This window comes from Ooceraea biroi, chromosome 7 (genome assembly GCF_003672135.1).
Source record: "Ooceraea biroi isolate clonal line C1 chromosome 7, Obir_v5.4, whole genome shotgun sequence".
Taxonomy (NCBI): domain Eukaryota; kingdom Metazoa; phylum Arthropoda; class Insecta; order Hymenoptera; family Formicidae; genus Ooceraea; species Ooceraea biroi.
In genome coordinates, this window is record NC_039512.1 from 3628003 (window position 1) to 3650608 (window position 22606).

The 22606-nt window shown below is 43.7% G+C and overlaps 1 protein-coding gene across 1 annotated transcript in view; it reads left to right on the plus strand.

Moving 5' to 3' along the window:
- The first annotated feature begins 4554 nt into the window (after window positions 1-4554).
- Window positions 4555-22606, plus strand: part of LOC105277593 (cell adhesion molecule 2) — a 42647-nt gene continuing 24595 nt past the window's right edge. The window contains exon 1 of the mRNA XM_011336045.2: window positions 4555-5989. Coding sequence (XP_011334347.1) covers window positions 5929-5989 — 61 coding nt within the window. The 5' untranslated portion in view covers window positions 4555-5928. The remainder of the gene's footprint in view (window positions 5990-22606) is intronic.

The following is a 22606-nucleotide window of genomic DNA, read 5'->3' on the forward strand; positions in this document are numbered from 1 at the left end:
ATTTTTTATTTTGTTTAAAAAACGTTTCATAGTCTCTGTCTGACAGAAAATGAAACTCTGGCCAAAACAGCGGTTCATGACTGACTTCCTCTTTTCCCTCAAAATTGAAATTAACTTTAAAAGACTGGCATTCTGATACTGCATCCGACATTCCAAAAGCATATCATGAAACAACTCGACATTATTGTTTTAGAGCAAAAACAAGTTTTTAAACGCTTTGAGAAAACTCCTATCCTTTGTAAATATAATAACAATATATCCTTACACATACATAATAATAAATTTCATAATAATATTTTACGTAATAATATATTTCGTAATAATATTTTATGAAGTGTCCTGCGTAATTTACTGAAAATAAATGTGAAAAGTATTATTTTATTTTTCAATCTCTCGTATCCTTTCAATCACATCGCTTTCTTACCACATTCCGTACACACGACATCTTCGCGGATACCAAATTTCCTTTCTTGAGCAGAAATTAATTCAAGCGAGACAGCGTACACGACGGAGTTCCGTTTCGACTATGTAACGTGGAAAACGTATCTGTCTATCAACGCACCTGTCGCGCATCCGCCGCGCATCTTGAATGTGCATTTGTCTTACGGGATTAATAATGTATACCTGTATCATGACGGAGGGCGTCACTTGTGCTTCATTCGGGCAGGTAATGTCACGTATTTCCCGTAAGCACATGGCGTACTTTCGTGCGGGTACACCACGTCGCTCCAACCACTGACATACTGCAATATCGCATGATCGTTTAGGCCGCGATCGCGTCGACATGCAAAATGAAGACGTAAGTTAATATTCAAAGCCTACGTGCTGACCTTATCACGGCAGCCCGAATATTTACTGGGACTCTGGAAATGTTGCCGATCTACGAACATTCATTATGCATCGTGTACCATTCCGGCTCGCCGGAAAAACCGATCCATAAACAAGACACCGAATGGAAAGCGATTCAGCGCACAGAGCTCGTGCTTCTAGTATTGAGTAACTCTCGATGGCATTATTTATTAAGAGGAGCATGTCGATTTATAATGATTCGATTACATAATCAGAGTTTTATTGTGATTTCTTAGCGATTTTTGTGCGAATAATTCCAAGCAATTCCAAAGTGCTTTTATTGTAAGTATTGTAACAAAAATAACTACATTTCATTCTTATCCTTACTTAAATTGTTATAAAATAACTAAAAATTTTGACAAGAGTAAAAAATGAAAGAGGAAGAGAATTTTTCTCCTAAACGACCATGTTCTCTCTATTGATAAAAATTCAATAAAAAATTATTAGTGAAGATGACAAATGATAAATCAAGACATGTGTGTAAATCAAGAGAACAAATATCGAATTGAAAAATACACATACGTGTCTTATAAATGACACGCAAAAGTACGTTCTCGATTAGAAACGTTAACGTTTGTTGCACGCATGATTCGGACTGACAGAAGATTTCCATCCGCGCCGGGACGGAAGTAAACGTTTCACCGTGTTTTTACCGTGAAAAAGCGCTATCGAGAGAAATGGTGGCCAGCCGCGTACGGCTGATTACTGCTGGCAGCTTAAAAGCGATGATACATGCAAACGTAAATCAAACGATGAAGTATTTTCAATGTATGGTCTCCCAATTCAGCCGCGTTAAGTCGCGTCGAATAACGGTAGGAAAATCTCCCGCGATATTTACTTCCATTTCGTCGTGATGCGGTAAACCAGTTTAAGAGTTTTGAATCGCGACAAATTTACGCGCAAATCGGATGCACGTTCCATAGAACAAATGTCGAATTTGTACTTTAGCGTTTAGATACGGTAAATTCACAGATATGGTACATCTTTCCATTTCGTCAAATAAGATAAAACGTAACATTTGTCCATTAATATGTTTTTTTTCGGATTTCAGTTTTTTATTGTACTTTAATTAAACGAAAATTTAAAAATACAATGAAAGTGTTTGCAAGTCAGTTAGTGTATTTAATTATATATCGGTTCAAAGTTGTGTGTGCATGTGTTTCCCATTTTACAAAGATTAAAGTTTAGGACATCACTATTGACACTTTTATTGCTGCAAAATTTAATAATGAAATGGAAAATTTGTTTGTTAACGTAGCTCGCGTATATTTGTGCAGCATATATCTCATGTCAAAATAAATTTAATTATAAAGTTATAAGTTATTATTAAATATAAAATATCTTTCTCATAATCTAAATATTTTTATATAATAATGTTTTCATAAAAATGCTGTTAATAAATTAAAAAGTTAATGATCGGTGGTTTATTCTGACAACACTTTTTCTACGAATGCACAAATGTTTCCAAGCGCCTCAGAATAGAATATCTGAGAAAATAATTTTATTTTTATTTCACATAATTACGTATATAATATCCGCGTACAATAAGTATATACCGATATTTTCCACCATTGCTTCTCACCGCATAAAAATAACACCCGCCACGACCGCGGATCGATAGCCAGCGAAATAAAAATACGAGCAATTTTCAAAATTACCAATAACACTTTCGTGCAAAAAGTTCATGCACCGTTGACATACTTTGAAAACGCAGTTGACGTATCCGTCCGTCTGTATCAATGGAATCGCTGATATTATGATTATTCCGCGCGGAATTACGCGTTTCGCGGAACAAAAATTCCATCAGCGAAATTTCAATGTCTAATTGTAAGTGACTTCTGCTTATGCACACAATGCGCACACACATGCGCTAGCATGCGAGTTACTTTTTACGATTAAAATGGAAATCCAGCTCTTTAATAGAAGCAATGTTTTAGTCTATATTAATTAAATATTCTTTATTCATTTTTTGATGTTTCTATTATTTCTTAGTTGTTAACTATTTTAATAAATATTATACATTTATTTAAGTTTTTTCGGACTCTTGATGATACATAATTGCTGAATTACCGTAATTATTAATACGATAATGTCTGGTTTAATTTCATAACAGTTTCCATTCTACGCTTTAATAACAAAATAACACTCGCCTTATGCAATGAAATAACAGTGAAATAAACAAAATACTGCATCACAGTACTAACATAACAATAGAAAATAAATAGAAAAATAAAGACGCAAGTTTTTTTAAATATCAATTGGCATCCGCGTCTTCGAGTACATCCGTGGCAAAGTTCAAATCACTGCGCACGCGACTTTTTAAGTACATGCCGAAACTTTTATCCGTATTATTCATATTTCAGGAACGTTCTCTTTTAATCCCCGCGTTCCTTTATAATTCGTATTTCTGTTTCCTTCCATCGCGTCGCTCGACTTTGTGTTACTTGCATTTCTGCAATGCATGTAAGCAAAAATAGTTTCGAGTCCTGATGTTTAAAAGCGTTAAAAGGTTAATATCTCAACAGAGACAGCATAACTAAATTGCTGAAAATAAAGAAGGAATCGACATATTTGTGTCACGCGAACACTTTTGTGCGGACATTTTGGTAAAAACCAATAAAAGAAAAAAAGCATTTATGAAAAGTGTCAGTTAGATATTCTCGGCTATTGAAATGGCTGCACTCATGCTATTGAGAGTTACTGTTATCTCGCCATTTTCAGCCAGCTTGTCGTTTCCGGTAATTAAGTTTATGTATCAAAACGATCCTCCAAATGCAGTCCTGCAGTGTGGTGTGACACTGGATATAGATGGAAATGAAAAAAATTGTCCCGCGAAAATCGATGTTAAATGCGCGATGAAAGCCGATCTAAAAAAGTCTTTCGCAAAAATCAAATCGATGATTTCGCTCGAACAATTCCGCAATACGTCCGTAAAAAAGGGAGACGTTATTTTTGTTCGCTCGATAAATCTATCGGGTTTCATCAGAATTCTTGCAGTTCGTAGAATACTAATACGTCATTATCGATTCGCGTCATTCGACTCGTCAATCTGCGGGAAATTAATTTATTGCATGACAGGTACAAAAAGTAGCAAATGGTCCAAGATATTTCGAGCGTCTCTGAGACGCGAAGAAAAGGAATCATTCCTAAAGTCTCGCCGTTACGTCATCGGAACTTTTCGCGTATCGCCAGGACGAAATCTCGGGACCGGCAGTCTCGGGGATGCGCCATATTCGTGATTGGATTGACAAGTACGTGAGGGGCCGCGGGTAAATCTTTAAGCCCATCGCAACGTCTCCAAGAGCACCGTAGATTTCGTACCTTGATTCTGCACTCCTTGCACGCTCTGCCACAGTTTCTGCCTGTGACACACAGTGCCGTACGTCCTGCAGGATAAGGAGAAAGGGCGAGAGAGGAGAGAAAGAGCGCGGGGGAGGAGGAAGGTGGGAAGAGGGGGAGGAGGAGAGGAGAGTGGAAGGAGGGGGAGGTTTCCCTTACCGCACACATGTGTGCGTGGACGCGCGTACGCGCTTCTGCACGAGCGTGTGTCGACGTCCCTCCCCTGTGCGATGCGCATGTGTGCGTTCTCCGCGCGTCTGTGCGCGCCCATGTATATGTGTGCGTCAGTGGGTCCTCTGCGCGCTTCCATCGTCACGGGGGGGTGGATCGGAAACGCGCATGCTCCCACGGCCGAGAATCTCCCCAGTCAGGGTAAATCTGCCACCGAAACAAGACGTGGGTGCGTGCCGTTATGCTATATACAATGTCGCGTACGCGAACGGTCGTCGTGGCGATTTGTTAAAATAACGCACGGCAAAGCCCGCACGCTCCGCGACCGGATCGGCATGGAAGTACGCGGCGAGTGGAGTACGTTGATCGTCGAGGCGTAATCGGCGCCGCGCAAAGAGAAAAGAGAGCGAGGGAGAAAAGAACGGGCGAGAGGAAGGGAGACGCGAGAGAAACTTCCGGAGATGAATTGTCGAGCGTCATCGTATCGCAAAAGAGAGCGGCTAGCGCGCGCGAATGCGTCCGCGAAGCGGTGAACGGAGAGGACCACCCTGCGCGACCGGATCGCTGGCCGCGCCGATCACGAGCGATCTCGCGAGAAAACCGGAACGAGGGCAAAGAAGAGCAGAGAGTGCGTCCGGAAGTTAGTTTGAACTGACTGCCGAGTCGCGCGATCGACCGATCGATCATTCGCGGCCGCTCCAATTCATCGTTGACGGATTGCCGGAGCGTGCGATCGTCCGGATCGTGCAACTTTGCTGATAGATCGGCCGCGATCCGATGGGATCGTGTCTCGATATGTGCCAGCGGAATCGTCGATTTCCGGGACTCGCTGCGGAAGCGCGGACCGCGCGCGTACGCGCGACGGAAGCCGGGACCGCCCTGTGAGGGCCACCGTCCGATTCGCGGACGGGACACACACGGAATAAGTAAGCTCGAGGAGCGGGACGTGGGTGGACCGAAGAACTTCTCGGGCGGACGGAGGGTTTAAACTACCCCGAGTTGAATTCGCGCGGCGGTGCAGCGAGCCTTCGGCGGGGTGGAGATCTTCCCCGTTGGATTGCGCGAAGCGGAGGATAGGTGGAAAGTTTCGCGGCGGCACGCGGCGCACCGCCCGTCTAAAGTTTCGCCCATAATCGTTCCGCGCGCGTTATCGCCTACGTACGTGGCGACTGTAAGGGATACCACCCTTACACCGTGGCGGAGGATTGTCCGGCGCGCTTGTGCACGCACGCGGCGATTTTACGTCGCTCCGCACTCTACGGGCAACCTTGATGGACCGCGATCGTCACGGCGATTCTTCGACTTTGTCCAAGTGAAGGCGAAGTGACGACCGGATCTCGAACATCGAGATAATCGACGGGCGAGTTCCGTTTCGACGCGAACGCGACGGTTTCTCCACAGATTTGTGTGTTATCGGCGTAACGGCCGGACGAGTGATAAGACCATCATCCTGGTGCGCGCTATGTCAGTGAGTGGTCAGTGAGTGATTGGCAACGATCGCGCGTGGAGCATGTGAATCGTTTGAATACATCGCAGTGCAACCATCTGCCGAAAAAAACAGTCGCGGAAATGGCTCTGAGATGGCAAGCGAGGCTCTCGATTGCTGCCATACTCTTCATGTGCACGGAAGGTAATCACTTTGCCGCTGCCTAATTATCTTGCATGACCGTGTCCGCGACAGGGAATGAGAAACGTGCCCGTTTGGCGTGTACGCGCGATATTAGGCGGCCGTGGGGAAATCCTGTGAGATAGTACTTGGTGTCATGCAGGAGAAATGAGACTAATATCCTGAAACCACTATCAATGCGCCTTTGTTCGCCTCCCGGAGCTTTTCCAGGCAGCTTTTGTCGCAAGTTTCGGCGCACGGACCGTGAATGCAATTAATAATGAAGAGGACCGCGTTATCTCGCATATTTAAGTAAAACTGTTTCTTGATAAGAACTCTCGGAAAATATTGAAGACGTTAGGAACAGCGTTTAAACCGCAATTATTATGTAAATGGTTAAAATTATCCTGTAGTACCCATCTCTTTATATAGCCGTTCTATTATAATATTGATAAGAGAGATTTAAATGATGTTCGCGTTCTCGTGAATAAAAAAGAATTATTGTTTCATTTTGCAATTTGCAATTGTATTTTGCTTAGATACGTGTAATTGCCATCACTATGAATATTTACATTCGTGGTGTCGATATCAGCTGCAATGTTATTATCAAGAAAGCAGGAGTAATAATAACAAGAGAAGAGTAAAATGATATAGGCTTTTAGCGCAAGAGATGCATGCACGCAGGAAGTAGGGAAATGGTACTTGGCGAGACAGATAAAATCTCGTCCAATACCGCCTGCGATAATTAAGATTCAGTTTAATTACGTTAATTGCAACGTGACATTTGCTGTTGGAGAAGGAAGCGAGATTTACGACTGCAGTTGCAGTCAAAGAGCGAGCGCAACGGAGATAGGGAAAGAAACGAAGAGATTTATGGCTCATGTTTGCGCTTCGTAAATGCAGAAGTCGATTGTTTGCTGTTTGTCTAGGACACTCGTACAATTCTTCCGCTGTGTACGATCGATGTTGAAGAAGAAGAAAGAGAGGCGATTTATATTTCAGGTTCCCGATAACAAATGAGGATATAAAAATGAACGCGATAGAGAGACGGGTCACGTAATTTTTTTCCTGAAATAATGAATCCTCTTCGAGAAACGAGTGTATATTTAAGTGGGGTTTAATGAAAAAGTTTTTGAAAATAGAATTAGCTCGCGCCGTAGGAAGAGAAAACTGTTAACAATAATGTAAGAATAAAAAACATGATATTTTTGCTTTGTTATCACCAATCAGCCGAGATGGAAATTATCCACTAATTATTCGCCAAAGATAAAAGGGGAGAAATAATAACTTTGCGATAGCACGAAATTATAGTGCGACAGAAGTTAAAGAACATGGGTGTTTTAGAATGAATTACAGAGTTTCTTAAGAAAATGTGTGATAAGAGAGATGAGAACATATGATAAACGTAGTAAAATAGTAATTTCTATGTATAATATAAATCATAAAAATCTTTAAAATTATTTTAAACCATGCGGTTAAAATAACTGTTTAATTGTTATTAATATCCATTCTATTGCATAATGTAAAGGGAGATTGCTGCTTGCAAGAATATGAAGCAGCAGAAATAATAAAACTATAATATATGATCCTCATTGTTTCGCCGATTAATTACAATGATTAATAGTCTTCTAAAGAAAGGAAAACATGGTTGATTTACGTCACAAGTGAAGATAATGACATAACATTACATATCACGTGGAAGACGTGAATTATTAGGATGTTACTATCAAATATCAAGATATCAGAATACATATGAAATTCGCCTTTAATCACTTTTCGTTAAACCCAGCATAGATTCATAACAAATTACTGCCATTTTCTTGTCCTGTTAAGAGATTTCAAATTTTGTTACATACACAAACGTGGGAATAAAAACAAATTTTCTTCTCGCTTAACGTATAAGTAGCAATTTTTATTTCGCGATGGTTCGATAAAACGTACTGATTTATAACAAAAACCCTTTTATAAAATTATCTTTTTTTATAACAAACTAAATGTGTGCCAATTCAATATAGCTCTAGCAGCGATACGTTAAATGTAAAAGTGTAACGGTTGCAACATCGTAACGATTTTCTATGTGATTCCGATGCGATATATCTATGGCGCGAACACAGTGTATATAAAACGTAAAACTTTGCAGAAAGTAGCTTATTATCTATCGCGTACGTATACCGATGTAGTGCGAATACCATGTCTAACATAAACGTACGCAGGTGGTATTGTATTTGTAGTATATTCTCAGTATTTTATACAATAGCAAAGCTTTGTAATAACGGACATGTTCCACTTATACTCACAAAGTTAATAGGATAGTAACACGTAGCGTTCACGTTTCGATAGTGTGCAGCGCGACATGTTGAACATTATGATAGTTTTGCCGTTAAAACTGCATTTTGTTTAGATGATCGATAATTCGTGAGCGCATTCGGAACAGAATTCTATTTATCATTTATTCATTCGCGCTGTCTCTGTTTTAATATATTTATGCACAAATGTGGACATATTGATTCTCTAAACGTTTGTGTGCATGTGTGAGTGTGTATTAGAGTCAGACGAAATTATAAATAAAGTTCTGTCTGGAATTCTATCGTGGAATATATTATACTTGATCTAAAGTAGCTGATATAGAGATTGATTCTTGCTGAAATGACGATTGACACGATTAATCCGAAAATAAAAGAATTAATTTCGGACTCTGCAACTAACTTTCCATCTCATCGAATTTTAATTAAGCAAAAAAACACTTGCAAAAAAGATCTTATATTTTACTTCTCCAAAGTTAATAGCCAATTTCTAAAATATCGATTCAATTCCTGGCACAACGTATCATACTCCTTATAAATCATCTTTCTAGGAAAAAAAGATACATATATATATGTATATACACTTTTACCTCTCTAGCCAAGAAAAAAAAGAAAAGTTGCAATTCATCGTTAGAAACCATCCGCGGTTTCCCGGAATTTCTGACGGTAAAAAATAATTTATCAATTTCTTACCCTACCACGTCATTCAACGAGACAACGAGACAATAGCGCGATCGCCAGGAAGAAAAAGATAAAGCAAACGTTAATGCACCAGTTAACATGCCACGTGACATTTATCGTGTGCGAGAAATATCGGGATCACGTGCTACACACACTTCTTCGCCGCTTGTCGCGGGGTAGCTCGTAGGAAATAATGGAACGGTACTTGGCGGCGCGAAAGGAGTTACTCAATTGAATCCACACGGTATCGGGCGATAAAATGGTACAGCTAATAGAATTACCGGCGCGCTTGCATGCGTGCGACGCAAATTTATCGCATGCATTATTCATAACTCGGGGCCAAGCAAGTCGGCCAGTGCGCGTATCGTCATCGTGTTCGACGTGCTCGTGTTCGAGGGAAAACGTTTCTTTTTTCTCGAGCACGCCCGAGCGCGCGTGCAAGAGCGATCCGCCAGATGAGAAATGTCTCGCGCGGTATCGATCATCGTCGACGTTACATGAGCGGGGTAAAAAAGTGGCCGAGAGGCCTCCGGCCTGGGAGGTGGATGGACTCGTCGTGCCATCGTCGTCGCCGGCGTCGTCGTCGCCGTCGTCATCGTACCGTTATATTTCATAGCCTCGCTTCACACCTCGTTTGCGCCATTGTCGTTCTAGACGAACAACTTTCGCAATTTCATTCGGCGCTACGGGCCGCGACAAGGACTTCGCGCGAGTGCGCGAACTTGGTCCAGGTAAATTAAACGCTTGTCTCCGCTCGCGACGCCGACGCTGGCTGGCTGGCTTGGATGCTCAGCTGCGCGCGAACACCTCGGAAATTCAAGCAATTACCATCGGCGTTCTGGCTGCGGGATGATAAAAGGGCGACAGAACACATCGCATCACTAGGGGGAGGATATGCGAAAAAAGTGATGCGAAATAGGGGAAGGAAAAGGCAGAAGGTTAGCGCGAAGTGAAATAAAGCCGGCATAATTTCGGTCATCTCGATTTTCGATGGTGTGCCGAGCGCGTTTTTCGTGCGAAAACTCTATGGTTCCTTACACCTCCGTCGCGTTTTCACCTCTTCCCGCGACAGTGAATATGAACGTGAAACTGTTTCTAAACGAATTCATAGACTATCACCGTCTGCACGTAACAATAGCGTGCTTATTTTGAAACGTAATCTCCTCATACAAGAACAATACAATCCGGAATATGTATCCGGTATATTTTTGTTCCGATTTCCGGATATTCATTTACCGTGCATTCATAGAGATATCGATAATAATGCTCCAGATACGCGCAGGGTATGAATTTCATTACGTTTCACCCACGAATTTGGTGTGTGAATCGGATTTCCTCGTAAATATACGCGTATATTTCAGCGATAAGAGTCTATAAATGCGTGTTTCGAATTGATGGAAAAATTTCCCTTAAATTTTTGCGGATTACATTGCGGAGAGATAACGAAATCTTGTTGCTATCAATTTTTCCCTCGTGTAGATTTAAACGCGCTTCAATCCAAACACGGTTTTTAAGCGAGCTGTAACATGCTAATTGGATAAGACGCGAGATAGTCAACGTGAGCGAAGGTGTTTCGCGCTGGATCTCTCGTGATATTACGGGATCAGGGCAAGTTAATCTCCTGGAAACGCACCGGTGGTTTAACAGATTTACGCTCGGCAAACATTTCAGGAGATTTCCGGATTCTCACGGAAGGATTCTGCCGAAGCGATCCCGGGGGTTGCACGAGATTTCGAAATCGTCGTGAAAAATGCACGGCTCCCACAAGATTTACGCGCGTTTTAATCTAGAGTCATAAGATTTGAGTTTTAGCTGAAGTTTCAAGGAGCAGAGGAAGAGGAGCAAAAGTTGACAGCAATTTAGTCAACGCTTTTGTATATCATAGATTATACCTACGCGCTGAAAATTTTGAGGAACTTAAGGGCATACAAATTTTATGTTCTCTTTATGTGGATCTAAGAAGTTTTCAAAAGCGCGCTTTATTATACGCTTTCTTTGAAATGTATTTGCATTTGGTTATAAAGTAACTGCAGAGATGTTTGGGTTATGCCTTCTTATACTTGAAAATTCGAAACAATTTTCCACTTCACTCTTGGCAAAACTGTTGCGCGAATCCGAAACTTTCGGCGTTGTTAGCGAAACGCATACCAAGGGTGCCCACAAAAATCTTTGCATTATCATTTTCGCAGGGCTTTGGCGCAGAGCTTATAAAAACTTTTACCGTCTGCGAATAGCTCAGATAAACTTTTGAATTTCTTGCAGCTTTCTTTCTGCTCCTTTCTCTTCCTATTTTCAATGCGCTGCCATTCCAAAGTGGAATGCGCTTTATCATCAGCATTCCTCAGATATTTACCTATCCGCTCTCGTTATTCATGCATATTCCAATAAATTATAACGAGCTCAGAACGCAATCTCCCAGATACCGCGCGTTTTGTCAATCTCGCAAGCGTGTCAGAAATATCAGCGACACATTTCCATCTTCGAATTATCATCGAAGACCTTAAGACTTCGACAGCAATTCCCCGCCTAGTCGATCGAGTTATCGCCAAGTCACCAAGGAGCCCGTGCGATTATCATGGGAGCTCATGAAATAACGTGTAAACGCGATGCTACGACGTTAACATGGAATTTACGGGGTAAACACAGTGCGGTGCATTACCTGTTAATAATACGCGCCAGCGATATTTATTTCCCAGCCGCGTACGAGACGTGTCATGCACGTTATCCCATGGGAGCGAGCGATCGTTCCCGCACGCACCGTTGCGCGCTAATTAGCGTATAGCAATATCCCGCAAACAAGTCTGCGCGACTTTAATCGACATCTCGATAAAGCAACTGGCTGGAAGGCGACCGGCGAGAATATAGACGAATCGTGTTCGTTTCCAGCGTTAACAACCCGGTCGCCATCAGTAGCAAACGCAAGTCATCGACCTGCGGTATACTTGAACCTGCTGTGTAAGGGTGGCGTGCGTGCGTGGCATGCGGCTTATCGCTGGATGGAGGCCGGGAAAAAGAAATTCCACCGTGAAAATGTCGCGATGCCAACAAGGCTGGTCGCGCCTCGTCAACCACGCGACGGCACTAGGGATGGACGCACCCTCTGCGCGTCTCGATGCCGAGGGGAAGATGGACGTCGCAATTTGCCTCGCGATGACGCCCCGCGTTGAATTGTGTCGGTCGCTTGCGGATGGACGCGAAACGATCGGGTGCTGGGAAATGAATGACGAACGAGCGGTATTCTCGCGGAGGGGTAATAAGGAAATTGTGCACTGGCTGGAAAACCCCAGTTCGTCAGAAATAAGGTCGCTACTTTTGGGACACTGCGTATATATCGGGATTAATTTGATACCGAAGGGATATAGATGCATGGGCATGTGTCTACGTGTATCGGATTTCTTTTTCTCTTTTTCTCTGAGCTGAGGCGCTCAAAAGTTCTCATCATAAATTATTCTATAGCACTCTCTCCCTTTGCGAGTGCCAGACATCTGTGATCTCACTGACATGACTGTAATCAAAGCCACGATCGCATTAGTTATCGATGAGCATGCTTTGACATATAACCCCCGAAATCGATACAACTGCAAATAGAAATATCCGTGCTACATAGAGTGATAGATAATTGGCAGCGTTTGTATTTTTACTTGCGAGCGTTTGTTAGAATCATTATTGATGTACATCGCACGTTAAAATTGAATATAACGAAATGACACTGTAATCATGTACTAATGTTTACATTAACATACTTCAAGCACGTAGAACTTTGCCGTAAGTACAAAGTCTATACAAAGTCTACATCAAATTATCTCTCTCACCTCTACGCCGACTATAGCCGTCATCCGTGAGAGGGTCTTTCGGTACAAACGCTGACTATAGTCATCATCCTCGAACTGGCCTGTAGATTAAACAAAAGTGTAGATACATATTACTTTCTTAGGTCAATTCCATTTTATTTTTATGTTGCGAAAATTACATCTTTAATATAGTAAATTAAAACATTCATCGGGATTAATTACTAAATAATTAGTAATTAAATAGCGTACATAAGTATTCGGCTGCGATAGCGAAAGAGTTAATATCCGTCATTGTAGTATCATGTACAAAGATTATAAATTTTACTCCCTCGAGTCTTCTAAATGCAACGCCGTGTTTCGTGAACGGCCACGCATATTTTCAGAAGAAACTGCCCTCCGCCGAGCGCCGGGGATTACGCGGATCCCATCATAAGGTCGCATTTCAAAGTAATTACTCGTCCCCGCGGGCGCGATGCGCCGCGGCCTAGATACGATCACGGGATGAATTGTGGACAGTAAAACACCTCGGCAAAAATTATGCAAAATATCCCCCAGGCAGTCCGGAGCGCGCGCGCCACCCTCGCCGAGTCTTCCCGTGAGAACTCTCGTCGTCTCGGTGCCGTCGCGTTACATCAGCCCGTCCCAGTGAAAGACGATTATTTTGGTTTCTCGGTGGGGTGCACTCTCGCGGCCGCAAGCTTACCCGCTTTGGTCCGTCGTCGTCGTCGGAAGCTGGCGGAACTCTCGGGCCACGTATCTCATCTTATTATACCGGCTTGTCGTCGCGGTGCTCGCACCGCACTCGTTCTCGAGAAATATGACCCGACGCCGTTCCAGGGATCGTCGCCGTCGTTTTCTCTGCCTCCCACCCCACCTGCCGCCTTGCACCCTCTTGTATCTCGACGATAAATCGAAATTTCCTGCTTCCCCTCCTCCCATGATGCGGAGTGGTGTATCGTGACTGTCGGATCTCGTAGCAGTTTCTTTCTTCCTCGTTCGCAACGCGACCTACTCGATATCCGCTTGCGATGTACTCGGCTTCTCTCCGTTCTTTTTTTGGGATTAAATTGTAACGAGTGTGAAACATACTTTTTATCAACTCGAGGGACTATTTCTGCGCGAAATTTTGACGGCTCTTCGTTATACGCGGTGTTTAACATTCGGTTTTCGATGAAATCGACGTCGGAGTGGCGTACAGTCGGGCGAAGTTAACTGAAAAACGAAATTTTATGACCTATTTGCACTTTCAGAGCTCAATTAGCGAAATGTTTGTAGCTCACGGGATTTTCGATGCATGAGTTATGTGAGCGTTACATATTTTTGCAATTAATCATCGGTCCCCCTCGTATTCGAATATTTCATGTACATATAAAAGAATCTGTCAGTATTTTTATATCTTTGTAAAACTAGGAAGAGCCGTGGAAATCGCTCGTAAGATTTCTGATTATTACGTGACTCACTTTCAAAGTACATGAGATTTCCTATAAATGCAAATTTTACAACATTGTAAGTCAACGTACTTGAGGTACTTCCAGTTCCTCCTCATTTTCCAATAGTTTGCGACTTTAAGCTTGAATAAACGATCTTCTTTTCATATGCATCGGTAATGTTTCTCGACGTTGTCACGAAAGCATCGAATATGCAAAGTAAAACGCATAGAAAATTAATTAGTATGATTTCAAGACAAATACACGAGCAAACCAGATGCAAGCAAACAGAAATTTATTTGAAAGCTATGTTAACGAAGGCAAAAACTAATTTGATTGCGATTTCGATGAAACCGCGCATATGTTTATGTCAATCGGCGTTTTCACACTGGTGTTTTACATCGATAAAACATTATTAGGAAATTAATATCGCTTGATGCGTTTATTTGTATTTATCCGGCGTATGACACATGCAAAATGAAATCTGTCATTGACGAATAGAAGCGGTTTTGGACACGACTCGTAATCGCAAATACATAACTGCGTCGCTAATTTGATTAAACGGATAGAATGTATATAAGTTTAATCATGAGAATAAGCATAATGAGAATAATTAAGCAGTTTAAGTTTAGATAAAGACGTTTCTATCACTTACTCGATGAAACGATGCCAGCTCTTTGAAGAAGTCTGCCGCTATACTGTCTCTAGAAGTTTGCGCAAACGAGAAAGGTTGTTCCTCGATCGGGAGCAAAACTTTATTAATTAAGTACTACCGGTAAAGCTGTCGAAGAGGTTATTTCTAAAGTTTAAAGTGGTATCCGTTTATATAAATTCATGGTAACAGATCGTGAATATATAGAATATAGACGAAAAGTGGCGATTTATTCGCCTAAACTCTTATCCGATATCGCAAACGTCATGCTAAAACACATTTTCCCCTTTCTCCTTGTATTTTGATAAAATTATTGTGGAATAAAAGTTACGGGAACGTTGACGTTTCTTTTCGCATCGGGCTTTAATTTCGAGGCTAAATTGATCTCGAAGTGAAAAAGTTCTTTCTTTCTCTTTCGCTGGAGCTCGACTGATTTCAACAACTTTGCCTAACACAATCGCACATAACACGTTCACTTCTTCTTCGCGCTTCTCGCACTCAATCGGTCAGATTGATTCGCGCAACAGCGTTTTCCGGCGAAAATGCGTAATGTTTCTGACCGACTTTACGCGACGAATTTAAATCCCGCGACGACGCCGCTATCGCGCAGCGCGATATAAATCTCGATCCGCGCTGAGTTTGGATTAAGTGGAGCGGAAATCATTTCGCGACGCGGAATGCCGCTGAATCCGGTGTAATCTCTGGAAGAATCGTCTTTTTTTCTGCCCGCGCGATACCGCCAGGTCTTAATGGAAACCCCGCGAGTTTCGCGTGGCGTGAAAATAATTATCAGGCACTTTATTCTTATTCGAGCTCATGCGCGCGCATACATTGATCTATACGCGGGGGAGATGGGGGTGAATCTCTAAAAAGAGATCCCAAGCGGGGCGTAGCGAAACGCGCCCGAGGGCACCACCAAGACGGGGAACTCACGGAGGACTCGCGGAACTTAGCCGGGTCTCTTGCTCGTTTTATTATCGCGAGAAGTTATTTCAAGGTTCGTCATGCTTTCCGCGGCGCGCAGAGGCGAAATAAAATGATTCCGCGATGGCGTTTGAGCAGATGAAATTCGAGATTAACGGCTCACAAGTTACTTTGTGAGATTCGTTCCGGAAGTAGCACCCTTACGTTCGCACGAGCAATAAGCTCGAGAGCGCGTTCGATTGACTCGACATTGCAGCGAGAAGGCGATGGTTGGAGTAACGTAATAAGAATGTTAACCCGAGAGGAAGAGGTAAACGGAAACGGTACCTCGCAAGATGTGTCCCACGTGGGAGAGCAGTCCCGGATCGCCCTCGCGCGGCTTTTAATCCTCTTAAATCTTGAAGGACCGACCGGCGTACCTTAGGGACGCCATTAGGGATTGTTTTCTTATTATGGCCGCTACCTCGCCGCGTACCTCGCAATTTTTCATGAGAGGATTCCGCTGGTCATGCCGAACAAGGGTTTTATTAAGGAGTCTGGGTTCCCGTCCGTTACGTCGCAATTAATTAGATTCTCATTTGAGAAAAAGCCATGAAAGTGAGGGAATATTCTCTTTTGTATTGCATACAACTAGGGTGGCCTCTCTCTCTCTCTCTCTCTCTCTCTTCCCTGATATAATCCATCGCGATATCACAATGAAAATGTTTCGTGAACAATTTCCGTGCGCTCGCGACGGTCCGAGCGGCGGGCGGAAAGGGTCGCAAAACTGCAAATGCAATGCAAATAATAATACGTTATTCCATTACTGTGACCCTATTGTCGGAAGTGTTTTCATGGAGTTTGGTCACGTGAGAGTGCATATTAGAGTCCCAGTTTATCTGCGTAACGACGTCAAGAAGATTCAACGAGCACCGAATGTCAATACGGTCAACGTAAACGCAAGCTCAGATTATTGCGCTGCCAGATCCGTTATTACATTATCGCGTTATGAAAATCGAGCACTTCGTTGCTAATCCAATCTCTACGCTGCGAGTTCGCTTACCGGCCGCATGCGATTTGCGAATGCCGTCACGCACGCGATATGAACGCGATTTAAACTAGACCAAGCAGCGCGACGATCCGGGGCGCCATTCGCGATCCTCCCCCTCTCGCATCCCTCTCGTCGAACGGAAGGAAATATTAAGTTTCCCCCGCGTTTTAATTACGAGGTCGGGCGCGAGTGTGCCCTCGCCAGCTTTAAACGCAGTTCCTGCAGTTTCGCTGCATTTCCGCGTCACGTGACGGCGAGCGATGAACTCGCGAGATTCATGGCCGTCCCCTTATTTCACGGCGGGGGTGGCCCGATCGTCCTACATTCGATGTGTCGTGTCGTCGAGGGATTCGAGCTCCACCCAGCAGATTTGGAACGCTTGTAATTGATTGATTTTATTAATTGTTTCACGACTTTCTTTTCTTTCTTTAGAAAATAAATGAAAATAAATAGGAAAAATATTTTGAGAGAGAGAGAGAAGAGAAAGCGAAAGATTGAGATCTGATTTGAAATCGAATAGTGAGGCTAACGAGAATCACTGTGAGACATGCGTCGTGCATTGGTAGTTACGTGCAAAACCGTTTTTGAAAACTCGTAATAGCATCGAGATAAGGATGACATGGCTCGTTATGAACGCTATTAAGAGATGTAGATACAAAAAGAATGTTCATTATATATATCATAATTTCACTCAACATTACACACACATATATTACGGTATGTACGGTATGTATATAACTTGCTGATTCTCTAGTTTGTTCTATGGAAGTTATAATGAAAAATTAAAGTTTTATTACAATGTCATTCTTAACACAGATATCAAAAATATTTTCAATGTTGTCTTCTATAATCCTCTAAATCCTCTCCTGGACAATGAAGCAACGCGAGAATACATTAAGATACACGATTGTATTTTTATAATTTTATTACATTTCTGTACGTGATACTAGGTTATTTCGTATCATGAGAGGAAATCCAAGTGACAAGCAAAGAGCTTTATAATTTATCGCGAAACGGATTTATCGCAATTCACCCCGATTAATACATGGCGCGTATAAAATACATTCATACGTCATACAATCTCCCCGATTCGCGAGATATTACCCACTTCTTTATATACGCGCACACATACACACGAGGACTCCGTGTAATAAAAATCATAATCGCTTAAATTTACGAGTGGACGCGAAAATATCCAAGCGATGAGACTCCGCCGCGCCGCTTCAAAATACACGGGGCATTCTCTAAAGCTGGCATTTAAATATCGTAATGCCTCGTAAATCCGTGCAGTTATTAGCGAGGAAAATTTTATACGACGTCGTAGCCGCGTGTGCGCGCGCGTTACAGTGTGCAGCGCGAGAAACGAGGGCGAGTAATCTCAGGAAACGTAACGTAACCCGAGGGGGATGTAGTAGCTGGAGGGGCTACTGAAACTGAGAAGAGCCTCAAGTTCGACAAACGTGAAACGTGTTTCACGGTACTGCGGCTGGAAGCATTCGGGCAGAATGTCGGGCTGTGCAGTGCAGTCTCGTCGGTGTGAAATGTTAACGAAATCCGCGTGTAAAAACTACAATGGAGCACGCAGAATGATAACAACCACGTCGACAAAGGCTCTCATATTCGGCGGCCGCAACTTTCATCATATTATTTGATTAGGGACTTGTAAATAGCTTTCTGCCTACCTCGCGCTCCTGCTCGTTGAGAGCAACGACCAGTGATTCCAACTTTAAATTAAATATATTATATTTGCACGCGTGTTACGTTCTCCGACATAACGGCGAGATGCGAGACAGTCGTGTTCGTTTATTCATTATCGAGCTAACGTACGGAGGACAGGACGGCAAATGTACCTGCAACACGCGCAAACATATCGTACGACGACACGCGATGTACACTGAAAGCGATACTTGCGTCCAATGATAACTTCAGACCAAGTGCGTCGCGAATTGCGACTGGAATTAATAGAGAGATATGTTCTAACGCGAAAAGATTAAATTTCACGGTCCCTCGGTGATTTAAATATGATATGTAGGTTACATTTACGTACATGTGTAATAAAAAGCGTACAAAGAGCTACGCGCTACGTATGCTGCGTGTGCAAATGGAAAATTTTAATATATTAACGAACCTTACGGAAAAATAACCGTACTTTTTACTTCGTGTGCAGCATGAAGAACAAGCTCTAATTGTTACGTCTGTCCTCTACATCTGTTTCCACATACTTTGCTTTGTCAGACCGAAACGTAACTGGATTATTCCGTGCGCGCGCGGGAACGAATCCCCGCTTCTCGGGATCCAGAAACTCCCGCCTAATATCGTTATCAAAAGCAAAAACAGAACAAACGGAGGAAAAAGAACATAGAGAAAACACATCCGGGGCGCGTTTCGCACGCCGTAGTATCAGCGCGCGGCCGCTTTTATTCCGCTTTTGTACCTGGCCACAAATCATTTACGTCGCTCGTTACTACACGCAAAAGTTATGCTAGCGGCGCGCGTACGAGCGGGTCGCGATTTATTTCGCGCAATCTCGGGCAACGGGAAAAAATAACGCGTCCCTCTCTCGCGCGGCCGCGCGAGCGAGCGTGTAACGTCGAGCCGAGCGCGCGGCTCGCTCGGAAGACAAATCTGCGATGCGGAGTCACGCGACTGCACCCGGCGTGATTAAATTACATTGCCGGTTTAAAAGATAAGGGCCGCGGGACCTTTATCTGGCTCGCCCATCGACGCCCAGCGAACCTTTCGAGTGGCCGCGTTAAAGAGCGGCCGCGCGCGAGCGCTCCATTCTCCCCCGATTTATTAGAAATTTGCGTATGTACACGTGTGTGCATGCGCGCGCGCGTGCGTGCACTCGCCCTGTCACAGTTGCATAATTTAGGAAATAACGACGCGCGCACGCCGCCACGCCGGAATTACGTTTCGGCATTTCCGTTATTGCCCGAAGCGGCACGCAGAGTACGCGTTCCGGCGGTCGTAAATCCTGCGGGCGTACCGGCTTCTCCCGCGAGATTTTATTAAATTCTGCAAATAATTCGCCCCCTCCATCCTTCCCCTCGTCTCGCGCCCCTCGTGGCACGTCTGAGCAAAATTTTACGCGCTTTTAAAAAAAAGAGGAAGAACGCGCCAAGTCAAAAACAAGCACGCGAAGCATCGCGGAAGCTTACGGTTTTCTTCTCTCCTCGTGCGAAACGCCCCTATGATGATCGTGCTACGTGTGCTATCTTTAAAATTAATTCAGCGAAAATACGTAAAGCGCTTCCGGCGAACGTGCGATAATTCGCTGTCAGTCGCGTTCACACGCGCGCGCGCTTTTATAAATTTGTTCACGCGACACGCGAGTCCCGCCGCATCAATAATTCTTGGGGTTGGAGTGAAAAATGTCCAATCTCGCTTACCTACGATACAGCCATGCATATCCGTCCTGGGAGCACTTTTATGAGCCAAATGAATAACGCGATATCTTAAAGTGTGCCTCTGATTGAGCCGTGACCTAGATAGGCCGAAAACGTAACGTCGAGCAACGTCGGTGTCTGGGATGAAACCAAGTTTTATTACTCGCGACGAATAATTACTCAATAAAAGATGCGGAAAAAAAGTGCGGCTACGCGATGCGAGAAGAAAAAGAGAAAATGCGAAGTGGGCTAATTAGATTCGTGCGCGCTCGACCTTATTTTTCTGTAACCAACTGCGCGGATGCAAGTATAACGGGCAAAATAAATCGGGACAAGTGCCTTTTTGAAATACGTTGCAAAATGAAAATCGAATACGGATACAATCTCGATGCGCTTCTAAATATGTTAGTAACGTTAGCAAAACAGTTCCGCAATTGTAAAATTCTAATTTCTCCAATGAATCCTCTTTTCGTTGAATAACACTTGTTCCAAATCTATCTAATAACACGTAGAACGTTAATTTTGCAATTAACAAAATTTATACAACCTTCTAACACATGTTTCTCGCATGGCGCAGGGAATAGCTCGAGAACATTGGTTGTGAAACGCAAAACACGTGTCCGCGTAAACTGTACACTTTAGCGATCGCTTTCCTCAGCGAAACTCCGTTTCCAAGGCTATCTAGTTTCCGAACTTAGATGCAGCTCAGCAGAAATATCAGAACTGAATTAATCCACTCTCGGTGCGGTACGGAACGTCGGTGTCGAAACGGTCTGAATATTCCATTTCCGCGCCCGTAAAAATTCTCAGTGTGTTTGTTCCTTCGGTTCGTCGGATGCCACGGGACCGAAGCGCAGAAGCGAAAGCCGTCTCGGGCACAAATTGCGATGAGCTCGAAATAAGATCGTAACTTTTACCGTCCACTTCCACGGAGGCGGAAAACGATCCTCCCTCGCTATTGCAAAGGTCGTTCGCCTGGTGCCCCGGAGCGATCTAAATATTCAGATCGTTGGGCTGGCGATGCAAGTAGCCGGCTTCTGGAATCTCCTTTCTGTCTAGCCGCCCCCTCTTACCACCCCCTCGCGGGAAATTACAACGAAACGCGAAAAGGCAGCGGCAAACCGTGTTCCTTTAAATACCTTAATCCAGAAGCGCTGACGCGATTCGTGCGCAAATCCTTCCGGTTTACGTGCAGCAACGCGCGCGAGTTCCGCTCGGCGCGAAGTTCCACGGCAAGTTCACCACGGAATGCAGCACTTGCGGAAAGTAATTCCGCACCGAAAAAAGGCACGGACGGAAAGATCAGTCGAGTGACGATCGATCTATCGCGTTTGTAACGCGAGAAATATGTGCCCACGCCGGAGGTATCGTTATTCCACCTCCATCATCGGCGTTTTATGTGATACGGCTGCGGCCGCTGCAGCTGTTACAATATCTATCGGTACTTTCGTATCGATAACTCTTTGTATATGTGCCGTTCTTTTTCGCGGCTGCCGCGCGGATCGTTTCCCGACGTAATGAATTCGAGCACTCGCCGTTGAACGAAGCTGCGAGCAAAGAGCTCCGCGTAGCGCACTGAATTTCACGCCGCGCGTTAAGTTGCGGCAGCAAACTTGCTGGAAACGTCAAGGAAATCGTAAGACGTATCATTTCCCTCAACGTTTCCTAAGCTTGCTCTTGATGCGATCTTGTATTGTTTTGTACAAAATTTTATCAAAGAAATTTTGCGTTGTTAATACAAAGTGTGTTAACTCTTTTCACTGACGTTACAGCATTGATTATTATTTCTTAATAATTGCTGCTAACCTAAGAACGGTTATTTTATTGTCATAAATCTGTCGTAAATGGCGACACGGTTGTAATATAACGCGAGTAACCATCCATGTCAAATGATACCAAGTGACGGAGGGCGCAATTACCGCGAGTTGCTCTAAAAGATAGAGAGGTGACATGAACCACCGATCCAGTTTTTCCTCGAATCACCGGGGACGAATGGCCGGCAATTTTCTCTGAACGACTAGTAATCTATAAATCGATGAAAATATAGCCTGAGTTATACTTGGAATCCACCCGCGAGTAATCTTGATTTGCGAGGTACTCTGCTTGCTGCGAAATATGGACCTCCACTCCTCAAGATTCTCCCCTCGTTCGAATATCGTGAAACGCCAAGAACCGCGAGGTGGCAAGAACGCGTCTGCCGGAAATATTGTCAGTATTATTTCCGGTATTACGCGCCGACGTCGTTTCTATTCATCTCGCCGTCGTCGTGATTTTTAATATCCTCGTCAAAGATGTATCAACCGGGACTGGAACAAATTATTCGCGGGAAAGATTATCACGCGACATACATAAGGTATGGCATGTAAATCACCAAAGTCTAAACAAGAACCCGACGTGGATGTCTGGCGTGGTACACTACTTCACGGAGCGTGCAAACTGCCGCC